Source organism: Suricata suricatta, chromosome X (assembly GCF_006229205.1).
Source record: "Suricata suricatta isolate VVHF042 chromosome X, meerkat_22Aug2017_6uvM2_HiC, whole genome shotgun sequence".
NCBI classification, from domain to species: Eukaryota; Metazoa; Chordata; class Mammalia; order Carnivora; family Herpestidae; genus Suricata; species Suricata suricatta.
Window position 1 is genome coordinate 108,296,669 of NC_043717.1, and position 12,840 is coordinate 108,309,508.

The 12,840-nt window shown below is 41.2% G+C and overlaps 1 protein-coding gene across 1 annotated transcript in view; it reads left to right on the top strand.

Moving 5' to 3' along the window:
- PASD1 (PAS domain containing repressor 1) overlaps positions 1–12,578 on the top strand; it is a 55,035-nt gene extending 42,457 nt beyond the window's left edge. Inside the window, exons 9-13 of the mRNA XM_029930701.1 lie at positions 2,912–3,219; positions 7,320–7,502; positions 7,842–8,033; positions 8,398–8,659; positions 11,880–12,578. Coding sequence (XP_029786561.1) covers positions 2,912–3,219; positions 7,320–7,502; positions 7,842–8,033; positions 8,398–8,659; positions 11,880–11,941 — 1,007 coding nt within the window. The 3' untranslated portion in view covers positions 11,942–12,578. The remainder of the gene's footprint in view (positions 1–2,911; positions 3,220–7,319; positions 7,503–7,841; positions 8,034–8,397; positions 8,660–11,879) is intronic.
- The last annotated feature ends 262 nt before the right edge of the window (positions 12,579–12,840 follow it).

Genomic DNA, 12,840 nt, shown 5'->3' on the forward strand with positions numbered 1-12,840 from the left:
GGGGTCTTTCATGGTTCTTTATGAATTTTAGGATAGTTAGTTCTAGCTTTGAGAAGAATGTTGGTGCAATTTTGATTGGGATTGCATTGAATGTGTAGATTGTTTGGGGTAATAATGACATTTTCACAGTTTATTCTTCCGACCCATGAGCATGGAATATTTTTCCATTTCTTTGTGTCTTCTTCAATTTTTTTCATAAGCTTTCTATAGTTTTCATCGTACAGGTCTTTTACATCTTTGGTTCGGTTTATTCCTAGGTACTTTATGGTTTTTCATGCAATTGTGAATGAGATCCGTTTCTTGATTTCTCTTGCTGTTGCTTCATTTTTGTTGTATAAAAATGCAACCGATTTCTGTACATTGATTTGGTGCCCTGTGACTTTGCTGAATTCATGGATCAGTTCTAATAGGCTTCTGGTGGAGTCGGTCAGGTTTTTCATGTAGAGTATCATATCGTCTGCAAAAAGTGAAAGCTTGACTTCATCCTTGCCAATGCATTTATTTCCTTTTGTTGTCTGATTGCTGATGCTAGGACTTCCAGCACTATGTTAAACAACAGTGGTGACAGTGGACATCCTTGTCGTGTTCCTGATCTCAGAGGAGAAGCTCTCAGTTTTTACCCACTGAGTATGATATTAGCTTTGGGATTTTCATAAATGGCTTTTATGATGTTTATGTAAGTTCCTTCTATCCCGACTTTCTCGAGGGTTTTTATTAAGAAAGGATGCTGTATTTTGTCAAATGCTTTTTCTGCATCTATTGACAGGATAATATGGTTTTTATATTTTCTTTGTTAATGTGATGTATAACATTGATGGATTTGTGAATGTTGGACCAGCCCTGTAAACCCAGGAATGAATCCCACTTGATCATGATGGATAATTCTTTTTATATGCTGTTGAATTCTATCTGCTAGTATCTTGTTGAGTATTTTTGCATCTATATTCATTAAGGATATTGGCCTATAATTCTCTCTTTTTGTTTGGTCTCTGTCTGGTTTGGAAATCAAGGTGATGCTGGCTTCATAGAATTAGTCCAGAAGTTTTCCTTCTATTTCTATTTTTTGGAATAACTTGAGAAGAATGGGTATTAACTCTGCTTTGAATGGCTAGTAGAATTCCCCTGGGAAGCCATCTGGTCCCAGGCTCTTATTCGTTGGGAGGTTTTTGATAACTGATTTGATTTCTTCACTGGTTATGGGTCTGTTCAGATTTTCTATATCTTCCCATTTGAATTTTGTTAGTGCATGTGTGTTTAGGAATTTGTCCATTTCTTCTTGGTTGTCCAGTTTGTTGGCATATAATTTTTCATAGTAATCTCTGATGATTGCTTGTATTTCTGAAGGATTGGTTGTAATAGATCCATTTTCATTCGTGATTTTGTCTATTTGAGTGCTCTCTCTTCTCTTTCTGAGGAGCCTTGCTAGAGGTTTATCAATTTTGTTTATTTTTTCAAAAAACCAATTCTTGGTTTCATTGATCTGTTCAACTGTTTTTTTGGATTCTATATTGTTTATTTCTGCCCTGATCTTTATTATTTTTCCTCTTCTGCTTGGTTTGGGTGCTCTTGCTGCTCCCCTTCTAGTTCCTTTAGTTGCGCTGTTAGATGTTGAATATCTGCTTTTTCTAGTTTCTTGAGATAGACCTGGATTGCAATATACTTTCTTCTTAGGACTGCCTTTTCTGTATCCCAGAGTGTTTGGATTGTTGTATTTTCATTTTCATTTGTTTCCATATATTTTTTAATTTCTTCTTTAATTGCCTGATTGGCCCAATCATTCTTTAGTAGGGTGATCTTTAATCTGCATGTTTTTGGAGGTTTTCCAGACTTTTTCCTGTGATTGATACAAGTTTTATAACATTGTGATCTCAACTCATTTATATTTATGGAGGGCTGCTTTATGACCCAATATGTGATCTATCTTGGAGAATGTGTGTTTTCTCTTTGAACTCCAAGTCTGTACTCCTTCTCTGGCAACCATTTATCTGTATTCCATCTCTGTTTTCTTTTTTCCAGAATATCCTGTAAATGGAATCATATAGAGTCTTGCCTTTTTGGTCTGGCTGTGATAACAAAATGCTTATAAGGTTCATCCATGTTTCATGAATTAATTGTCCATTCCTCTTTCCTTGCTTAGTAGTAGTAGTAGTAGCAGTAGTAGTAGTAGTGCATCTTATGCATGCATCACAGTTATTTGTTTAAAAACCCACTAATCTGCAGGACATCTTGGTTATTTCCATGTTTTCAGTGATCATAAATAAAACTATTATAAACATGTGCATATAGGTATTTTGTGGTAATAAAAATGTCTAATTGACTTGTTTAAATTCTTGAGATGGGACAGCTGGGTCATATGGAACGTTTGTGTGAAAGAAACTGCCAAACTCTATTCCAATATGACTGCCATTTTGCAATCTTCAAATGATATTCTCCACTTTGCTTTTGGAGCTGTTGAAGGGGAGTCATTTCTTAACACCTCCACTGGTACTTCAAGCACTCCTGAGATCCCCACATTCTGGAGAACCTGTATTTTTAAAAGTTATTTCTTGATTATGTTTAATTTGGTATTATCAGTTGGAAGGTACAAATTTTCAGAGGCACAGCTCCCAAAAATTTTATAATGAAAAGACACTCAACATGAGTAGTTTGGGTACCTACCCACTTATGCTTGGGTGGTTGAAGGAAAAGTCAGATGATCCTTCTTTTTTCTTTATTTTCAAATATGAGCAGATTTTTAAGTAATGCTCTGACTTACTCTTGGTACCTGGCACATCTAATCCTTAAAATAGAATAAAACCAGACACTCCTGTTTTTATCAATTTAAGAGAAATAAAGAGAAATCTGTAAATCTTTGATAATGTTGGTATTTCTGCTTTCTTGGCCATGAATGCCACTGTGTTTTCTTCTTCAGCTACATCTTCTTTGCAGAGCTTTGAATTCGAACCTGAGGTGGAACAGGTGGATGATATGGGTGAGGTTCAACAGGTGGATGAGTTGGAAGAGGTGGAACAAGTAGACGAAGAAGAAGAGGTGGAGCGAGTGGAGGAGGTGGTGGAGGAGGAAGAGTTGGAGCAGGTGTATGAGGTGGAGGAAGAGTACCAGCTGGAGCAGGAGGAGCAGGAGGATCAGTTGAACCACGTGGAGCAAGAGGACCAGCTTGGCCAGGTGGAGCAGGAGGCCCTTTCATCCTCCAATGTGACTTCAGGCATCAATGATGAGGTACCCTTGGGACTCTTGCTCCATATATTTGTCTGGACCACTAACCTTGCAAAGCCCTGAATTTTCACTCTTATGCTCAGGTTCATTTTGAAGAAAGCATCTTATTTTTTTAAACCGTATCACCATTTATGTCATACTGAATTTTTCAATTCTGCTGAGAATCCAGTGGACCTTAGCAAACAGGGAGGTTGGAGATTCTCTATATAAGACCAAATATCCATTCTTAGTGTGAAATATGCAGATACTTTGTGCTTGAGAGGAAGTTTGGGCCAAATAGGAATCTTACCCACTAAGAAAAGGCAGTATCTTTGTATGGCAAAGATTTATTTATTAATTTTCTTTTATACTTTATTGTCAAGTTGGCTTCCATGTAACACCCAGTGCTCATCCCGACAAGTGCCCTCCTCCATTCCTATCACCCCCTTTCCCTCTCCCTTTCTTCCATCAGCCCTCAGTTTGTTGTCAATATTCAAGACTCTCTCATGGTTTACCTCCCTCCCTCTCCCCAACTATTTTTCCCTTTCCCCTCCCCCATGGTCCTCTGTTAAGTTTCTCTTGTTACACTTATGAGGGAAAACATAGGTATCTGTCCTTCTCTGCCTTATTTAGCTTAGCATGACACCCTCGAGGTCCATCCACATTGCCATGAATGGCCAAATTTCATTCTTTCGCATTGCCATGTAGTATTCTATTGTTTATATAAACCACATCTTCTTGATCCATTCGTCACTTGATGGATATTTAGGTTCTTTCCATGATTTGGCTATTGTTGAAAGTGCTGCTATGAACATTGAGGTGCATGTGCCCCTATGCATCAGCAGTTCTGTATCCCTTGGGTAAATCCCTAGCAGTGCTATTGCTGGGTCCTAGGGGAGTTCTATTGATAGTTTTTTGAGGAACCTCCACACTGTTTCCCAGAGTGGCTGTACCAGTTTACATCCCCACCAACAGTGTAGGAGGGTGCCGTTTCTCCACATCCTGGCCAGCATCTATAGTCTCCTGACTTGTTCATCTTAGCCACTCCAACCAGCATGAAGTGGTATCTCAGGGTGGTTTTGATTTGTATTTCCCTGATGATAAGTGACGCTGAGCATCGTTTCATGTGTCTATTGACCATCTGGATGTCCTCTTTGGAGAAGTATCTATTCATGTCTTCTGCCCATTATCTTTACTAAATTATTTGTTTTTGAAAAGACAGTATTTTTAAGCACTCTTCCTTATCACTTGTTAGAGGATGCTAACGATCTCTGAGAAATATTACTTTATAGCAGCACCTCCCCATAACAAGCTAGGTTTCTACAATGGAATTTTTATTAGGTTAGAAGTATGCCTTTCAGAATGTTATGTGTATTCAACATTCAAATGTCAACACTGATGTATGGTCTGAGGCCAAATCAATACAGTTGGATTAACTACTCTGTTGCTCTTCTATCCTCAAATATGTGTACTTAATCACAGATTTGGACAATCATCTTTCATAATAGACAGGATTATTAAAATCAGGATTGGCAGGCAAGATAACGAGTTTATGGCTTGTTACATGGAATTGTGTGCATTAATTATGAAGCCTAAGATGAGTCACTCCCTTTTCTAATGAGAAGAACTGAGGGATAGAAGACAGTGTGATGTGACCTTGAAATATCCTTGCATATCAGTTTCTCCATCTTGAAATGGTCTGGGGGTTTTTGGATTGCTATGAAAAATTTTTGAACAATTTAAAAGAAAATTTCTGTAGAAATCCGTTTTGTCCTTACTTATATCTTTATTATGCCAAAAAGCTATGGTTCCCCTTTTACTGTTGACAAGTTTCTCTTCTGCTTTGATTAAATTTATAACTAAACTTTCAATATAACATTTGTTTAAAATACACTGTGGGGAAGAGCACTGGGTGTTATATGGAAATCAACTTGACAATAAACTATTTAAAAAATTAATAGCTAAATAACGAAAGAAAACACAATTGTTCACAAATACTGTAGTTCTAATATATTAATGGCAATGTTAAAGACTACAATCACATGGTTTTATATATGATTTTTGTATTATTTGTTTGTAAAGCCAAGTATTATTTATAGGATATTGTGATATTATAATTTAGAAAATAAAAAAAGAAGACATGGTATATATACACAATGAAATACTACTCAGCAATCATAAAAAATGAAATCTTGAGAGTTGCAACAATATAGATGGAAGGAAAATGTATTATGCTATGTGAAGTAAGTCATTCAGAGAAAGACAAATATCATATGATTTCACTCATATGTGGAATTTAAGAAACAAAACAGATGAACACATGGGAAGGGAAGGGAAAATAAGATAATAAGAGGGAGACAAAACATAAGAGAGACTCTTAAATGTAGAGAACAAACTGAGGGTTGCTGGAGGGGAGGTGGATGAGGGGACAGGCTAAATGGGTGATGGGTATTGAGGAAGGCATTTGTTGGGATGAGCACTGGGTGTCATATGTAAGTTATGAATCAGTGGGTTCTAATTCTGAAACCAATACTACATTATGTTAACTAACTTGAATTTTAAAAATAATAAAATAAAATAGTCAAAATAACCAGCAGTGAGTGTGCATAGTGCAGCTCTGCATGTGGTAGCATATTTGGCTTATTTGGGGGTGCCATGGATTGACAGACAGGAATATATCCAGAAGACAGAGACCAGGAGGGAGAAAGGCCAAAAATTCCATATTGTCAGTAGTGGAAGGTAGTCACAATGGAAGGCATTGGAGAAGGGAGACTAGGAAGGGACAGGACAGCCTGATCCAAGTAGCTGCATAGCCATCATGCTTCTGAAGTGGAAGACAAGTCTCCAATGGATCAAACTAGGGTGGAGAGCTAGCAGCTCAGGACAGGCAGCTTTCCACTCCTCTCAAGATAGCCTTTCTCAGATGAGTTAGGTTACCTCTCCAGGTGGTTAGCTTCCTCCCCTTCAACAGAAAGGCTTGAGACAGGCTTAGTAGCTTATCTGCCAGAGACAACAGGGGAAAGATTCCTGCTTGCAGAATGGGAGTGTGTATGTGATAACCTGTAAGGTTTGTTGCTTTCAGTCCTGAGTTTAGAATTTTTATTTCATTTCATTTCATTTTATTTCATTTCACTTCATTTCATTTATTTAATGCCTGCTTTCTTATATGAAGATCTATATACTATATAACAAAAGAAGGACAATTGGACAATTTTCAATGACTTAAAAATACATATATAATTTTTTTCTTCCAACTGAGAAAAACAACTTGCATGTTTTTAACTCTGCCTCTCTTTAGTAATTCAGCTGTGTGCTTCCATTAGCCATAAAGGGGTTGAAGGCCACAGTATGATAAAATAGACTTTTGTTTTGGTTTTCTAGTAGTTGCTAGTATATGTATCTTCTCCTCATAGTTAATATTGAGACTGTGGCTTTCTCATCTTGTTTATACATACAATATCTAGTGCAAATCAGGCAAATAATACCTTTTACAGATAGCTTTTCTTTCCAAGAACCCCACCTCTTTCCTGCCCCCTTAGCTAGTTGAGAAGCCATGTCCACTTTATTAAAGTCTTTCAAATATGTCTCTTCATTTCAATGTGTCTTGCTTCTGGTCTGTTTTAGGCCCCTTTTGTCTCTACTATAACTGTGTATGGACAGAACTTACTTTAGAGGATATTGTGAAGGTCACATCTATGAATTTCTTTGTAGAGCTTAGAAGAGCACCTGGACAAAAGAAGTGCCAGTTGACCCTTTGTCTTACCACATTGCTAACAGGGGCATTGATAGATGTTTCCCACATGCCTCATCTGTGATATGACCCATTGCATTCTGACTCTTCCACTAAGGACTTTGGGCAAGTTGCTTCACACATTGGGTCCAATTCCACAGCTTTATGTTTTGAGTCAAAAAATTTGACTAAATGATTCCAATGATCCATTTCTGATCTAGAATTCCTGGATTCTCTAACCATTTATTCAGACTTTCTAGTAATGAATGAAATTGGAAGTGGAGTGCCATCGTTCACATTCTCAGTCTTTGAAAACTTGGGAATAAAGCAGTATGGTAGGATTTGGAGAACCTTGTGTCCCTATCTATGAACCACAAGCAATTCTTCCCCACAGTTATTACAACCACCACTGTCAATTGCACTGTACATCAACAAACGGGAGCTGCAGCTGATGAGGAAGTTTAGGGAGCAGCTGGAAGAGAAGACTCAGATGATGCAGGCTGACATAAAAAACCTGCAAGACACACTTGAAATGATGAAAGAGCAGCTTTGGAGAATACAGGATTCCAGCTTTCAGGTAAGAGGCCAGTTCCATGTAAGTAAGAGGCAGAAGGGAGAGGAGAAGGGGACCTTGATAGTTTTCAAGGAGTTCGAAGGGCCTGCTAGTAGTGACAGCAGCTGCTCCAGGATGGCATGGGACATTTGGAGTGGTATTCAGCAGTGACATCTGGCTTTGCTTTTTGTCTCTTGGCTGTAGTGACTGAGATGGGCCCAGCTGGGCTCTGGTAGTGGCAGACGGGGCTTATATACAGCCATGGTTTTTGTGGGCCTGCCTGAGGCACTCTCACTCCATTCCCTGAGGAAAGGTGCGACCCCTGAATAAGACCTTTGTGATACTGTGTCCTTACATATTCAGCCAACCAAGGCACAGCACATTGACTGTCCTGAGCCTCAGTCTTTGGATCCAGTCCCCAAGAAACGACGCACTGAGAGAATGGAGGGGCCCCTTCCTGATTTCAAGGAGACCAACCTTTCCTGTGGTTCACGTTCATCCCACTATTTCAAATTCCCTGAGGAGCTTGAGGAGCCTTGCGATGCCTCCAATCAGGTAAGGAAAGGCTGTTTTAACTATGTAGCTGAAAAGATATTTGATTTTCATGAAAATTGGGGCTTACTTCGTTCTACTGAGGGTGTAGTGGCTACTCAGTTGGTTGCAATTCATTTACCTGAGATAAAAAAAAATCTTGCCTAACTAGACCTGGACACACATGTACATATTTTCTGAATTGCAGCTTTTTTAGCCAAGAGCATGACTGCAACTTGTGTCCATACAAACAAGATAGTCACCCAGCCCAAGCCCAGGGATGCCATCTTCTGCTTTAGGAGAATGGAGTGGGGGTGTTCGATTTCTGGGACGCTCTTGCAGACACTGAGGTACTTTTATCTTTTTCTTTTTGATGCAACATGTGCAGGGACAGGAACAGCACATGCAGCAGCAGATACTTTGGGACCAGCAGATGCAGGAGCAGCCACAACAACATAATGCCATTGTGAGAAACCAGATGCTGCAAAGAAGCCTGCCAAACCAGGCTGGAATGGCTGTGCCCTTCCAAAATGACCCTACTACATTTATGAAGAACCAGCCTATTGTTGCTTCTGTCCAGTTAATAGCTGGACAGCAGCCCTCTGACTGCTATCAAGAAGAAAACCTTGGAGACCATGAAGATGACAGAGGTAAGAAGTGCATGGAATGGTAATAATAGCTAAGATCTCTGCTTTCCCCTCATGGCTAGACACTATGTCTGAAACCATGAGTGACTTGTCCACAGGACACCAAAATCCCCCTCATCAAAAGCAGTGTGCTCACACCCATCTTGCTCTGTGGCCACAGGCCTCCTGCCTCTGCATGCATAGTGTGTGGCCAAGGATGCATTGATGCAACAGAGGAGTCTCCATGAAAATAGAAGGCCTAGATGAGGAAGCCCCCAAGCTAGGGAATTAGTATGCAAATCTTGAAATCGCTTGACTTCATCCACCCAAGCCTAGACTCATGGCACAGGGTATAGGGAAGTCTTGAGTGCCCATATCTGAGTAACTTCTGGGGTCTCAGCTTTCTTCTCCCACTTCACTAGGATCTGGTGTTCACAGCAGACCACATGAAGGGGTCTCCATGGATTGACAATTTAAAGAAGTGGGTGTGAAACAGTTGCTAGATTGCCAATGGATTCCAAAGAGCTAAGTTCACAGAAGGACTAAGCCCTGGGAGGCAGTATGAGGACATGAACACATTTTCTGTTCAGTTATAAAGTCTGTGATCCTACATGCCAGAAATAGAAGGCTCTGCTCAGCAACGAAAGGGTTGTATATAGCACATGCTTGGTGCCAAATAAATATTTTTTAATGAATACTAGTTCTATGAGCAGGCATCCCAGAGCTCTACAGATTTCCTTCTGGGCCTTTCTATAGGATCAGTGACCCTGATATGTGGGGCGGGTGGGTTAGTGCCATGTTTCCCATTGGTCTGGTCCTCAGAATTCACTTGAGGATGTTGTGGAAAGTACAGTCTCTATTTATCCCAAGAGCCCCAGACATAGCGCTGTAGAGAGAGCACTGGACTCGCAATGAGGAACTGGCCTGTGACAAAGGGCAAAGCACTGATTTTGGGTGAGTAAAGTAACTTGCATGAGGCATGTGGCAGAGCCAGGACTGTCCATGTATTACAAATAAAAGTAATTGAGACAAAAGACTAATTAACCTCAATCTTTACATTCACTTTCCTGTGGCAAATGAAATCTTATTAGGGCAAAGTGAGAGTACAAGCCAGTGAATCCTGATTTAGCCGCCAAAACAAAGTGTGCTGTAAGCACCTACTGATGAGAAAGGCAATGGCTCCTGGGTCATTATTCCCTGATCCATGTCAGTGTAACATGGTTCTTTCAGTTTTCTTCCTGAGGACCAGCAGGGGTCCTCCATAAACTCTCTGTCACTTGTGTATAGTCCAGGCTCCAAAACAGGTTCTTCTACCAGCTTTTCTGAGTCTCCCATAAATTCTGACTCAAACTTAGTCACTTAGGAGACCTCGCAGGATTACATCCAACATTGGCAGCAGCCACTCAATCCACAGTATCACCTTTACTTCCAAGGGAATACTTGTCCTTCCAATGAGTAGGCCACCCTGCAGGACCAAGCCACCTGGCCCCAGGTATACCAATCCTTTCTCCTCTCCTCCTCAGTCCAGGTCAGGGGGTTTCATATGGAGGCCTGGCCTTTTCCCCAAAAGGTACACACAACAGGAGTATGTTATCTGTGTGAAATCCAGGATTCAAAGTTCAGTGAATTTGAGGGTGGTTACTCACATGGTCGTGGCAGGCACTGCTGAGTGAAAAGTTTCTCTTCAGGGCTCCATGAAAAAGTGAGCTGTCCACATGGATATTAAATGCAATCTCACATGGAAACTTCTTAAACATATACTACCTGGGCAAAGTGAGTCATGCCATATGAGCTCACTGCCCGAGGCCAGGCCCTGTTCTGAACTTGTGTATCTTTTGTTCTACTACAAAGTCCAGGCCCTAGTGTGAGTGTGTTTCCTTTTACTGAAAATAAATAAGAGTCCTATGGAATGTGCTTGGTATTCATCGATAGGGTGCTACGTATTTGGCAGGACAGACCCCACTTTGGAGACCATCTGTAATTGTCATGTTTCCAGGGTAGTGTTACCAGCTGGTCCAGATGGCAGTCACTTATCGGATTTTGCCCCCAGATACACTCCCAGCAAGCCCCACGGGACCATAAATTCTCAATATGACTAAGAGCACATATAAAGGTGTTTTTATTCTGGCTTTAGAAACCTTGATGGAGCCTAACCTCTTATTTTTAAAACTACCAAGAACAAGAAGAAAAAACCAGTAAGTAAGGCAGAATGAGGGAGTTTGGATATTTTAAATGGCTAAAGATGTAATTATTTTCACATACACACCTTGACCTAACCCATGACAGGAACTTCCCACAAAAAGAGACCAGATGCCCAGTGAACCCTGGAGTTCAGTTACGAGGCCCAACTCTGATTAAACCCTTCATCATGTCTGCTTTTGAAGCACCATTGTCTGGATGGGTCCTTAGAAGCAGAGCTGAGACAAAGCTGTACAGATATCCCAAGGAAGTGGAGAAGGGAAGACCCCTGGAAGGTTGTTTGAAGAATGCAGTGGAACAGCCAAGGGCAGGACCATGTGGGAGCTTCCTTGTCTACAAAACTTCAGGGTCTCCTCACACCCTGCCTTCACTCATTTCCACTGACCTCTATGCACTTCCTCTCCCCAGGTTCTCAAGTATATTCGTCTTTCTTCGCATAGCCCAGCCCTGCTCCTTCTATCTTCTGTATTCTCTTCCACCCCTTGAGTTGTACTTGTTGAAATCTTACATCACCCTTGGAACCCAACCCAAGGGTACTTCCTTCTCAAACAAAAAAGACTCCCCCAGCCTAGTCTTTGTAATACCACTTTAGTGTCTGTCCCTCCTCCCCACTATACAACTTAGAGTGGGTTGCTGTTACCTTTCCCATCACATTGTTCAAGTGGGCCAAGTAGCTACCAATGAGATTCAGCATGGAAGTTACTTAATCTGAACAGACTAATAGCAAGGTCCAAGGGTAGGGGCAAGAAGAGATCTTCCAAGCCTTCAGCTAGGCACGATTGGCAGAGAAGCTTGGCTGGGGAGGGCCAGACACAGAACTCAGTAGCCTTAGGCATTAAGACAACTTTGGGAGAGCCCAGTGCTACTTCTGCTAGTCTTTCAGGCAAGATGCTGTTGAAACAAGAAAGTGGAGAGGAGACCTGTTTTCCCCAGCTGTATCTTCTACCAGCACATTGTAGGCTTGTGTTCCAAAGAGATATTTTTCAGCAGCTTGCTGACTTGAACTAAAGGGAGCTTCTAACTTTGTCCCCCTTATTCTTAGCAGGTGCCAGCTACCGACGTAGGAATCCAGCGGTCTCCAGATTCAGAGGCTTTCCAGGACTCTGATGAATTAACACCAGGCCAAATCAACGATTTCATGTCTCCAGAACAGTCCAGCTTGGATGAACATCAGCAAGACTTTTATACTGAACCTTGAGACAGACCAATAAGGTCTGCAGGGCCACGGGAAACTCCAAGGCTTACAGAGCCCCCTGGAGTAGGGGTTGGGAAATGGGGAGGGTACATTCTTTTCCTTCTTGATTAGTTTTGTTTGGGATTTTTGAGCACAACCTGTTTCTTGGAAGTTGTGTTGCAGTGACAGCCTGTGATTTCTAGTTTGCTAATATGTGACAGCAGCCAATCCAACGCAGGAGGCCACTTTCCCCACCTGCCCTGCCTTACCTTGCATACACCTGTATTTTCATGGGCAGGCAGGTTGCAGAATCTGTGAGTTAGAATACCTTTTTTTCCTGCCAAGAAACATTTTCCAGCATGGTTTGCAATCTAGTAAGAAACTGGTCTGTCTTAAGCCACAAGCCAAACCTTGGCCTTGATGACCAAGCCCAGCATCCTTTCCACAGTTATGTTCAGGAAACCCCAGGGAACAGCATTACAACTGGGAAGCTGCAATCATATTAACACAGGTACTTTGTGCTGAAATAATAACAGCTCCAATCCTTAATAAAAATTGTCTTTTGTTGCACTCTCTGTGAACTTATGGCTGACTTTTTAAACCTAGAAGTGGTACTGACTTAATTGACTGGCACCAGAACCCTGGTAGTAGGCTCATTTCCCAGAGTTGAGTTCCTCATGTATACCTCTGCTCCCTGCCACATTTGCAGGGGCTGATGGCTCTCACCTTCCTGGGTGGCTGTGTTCCCAGGCACTCTGTGTAGTTTAAGCCTGCTCGCTCTTTCATTGATGCCAAGGGCATCCACAAGCCCACAGGCCCAAAACAGTGGGTG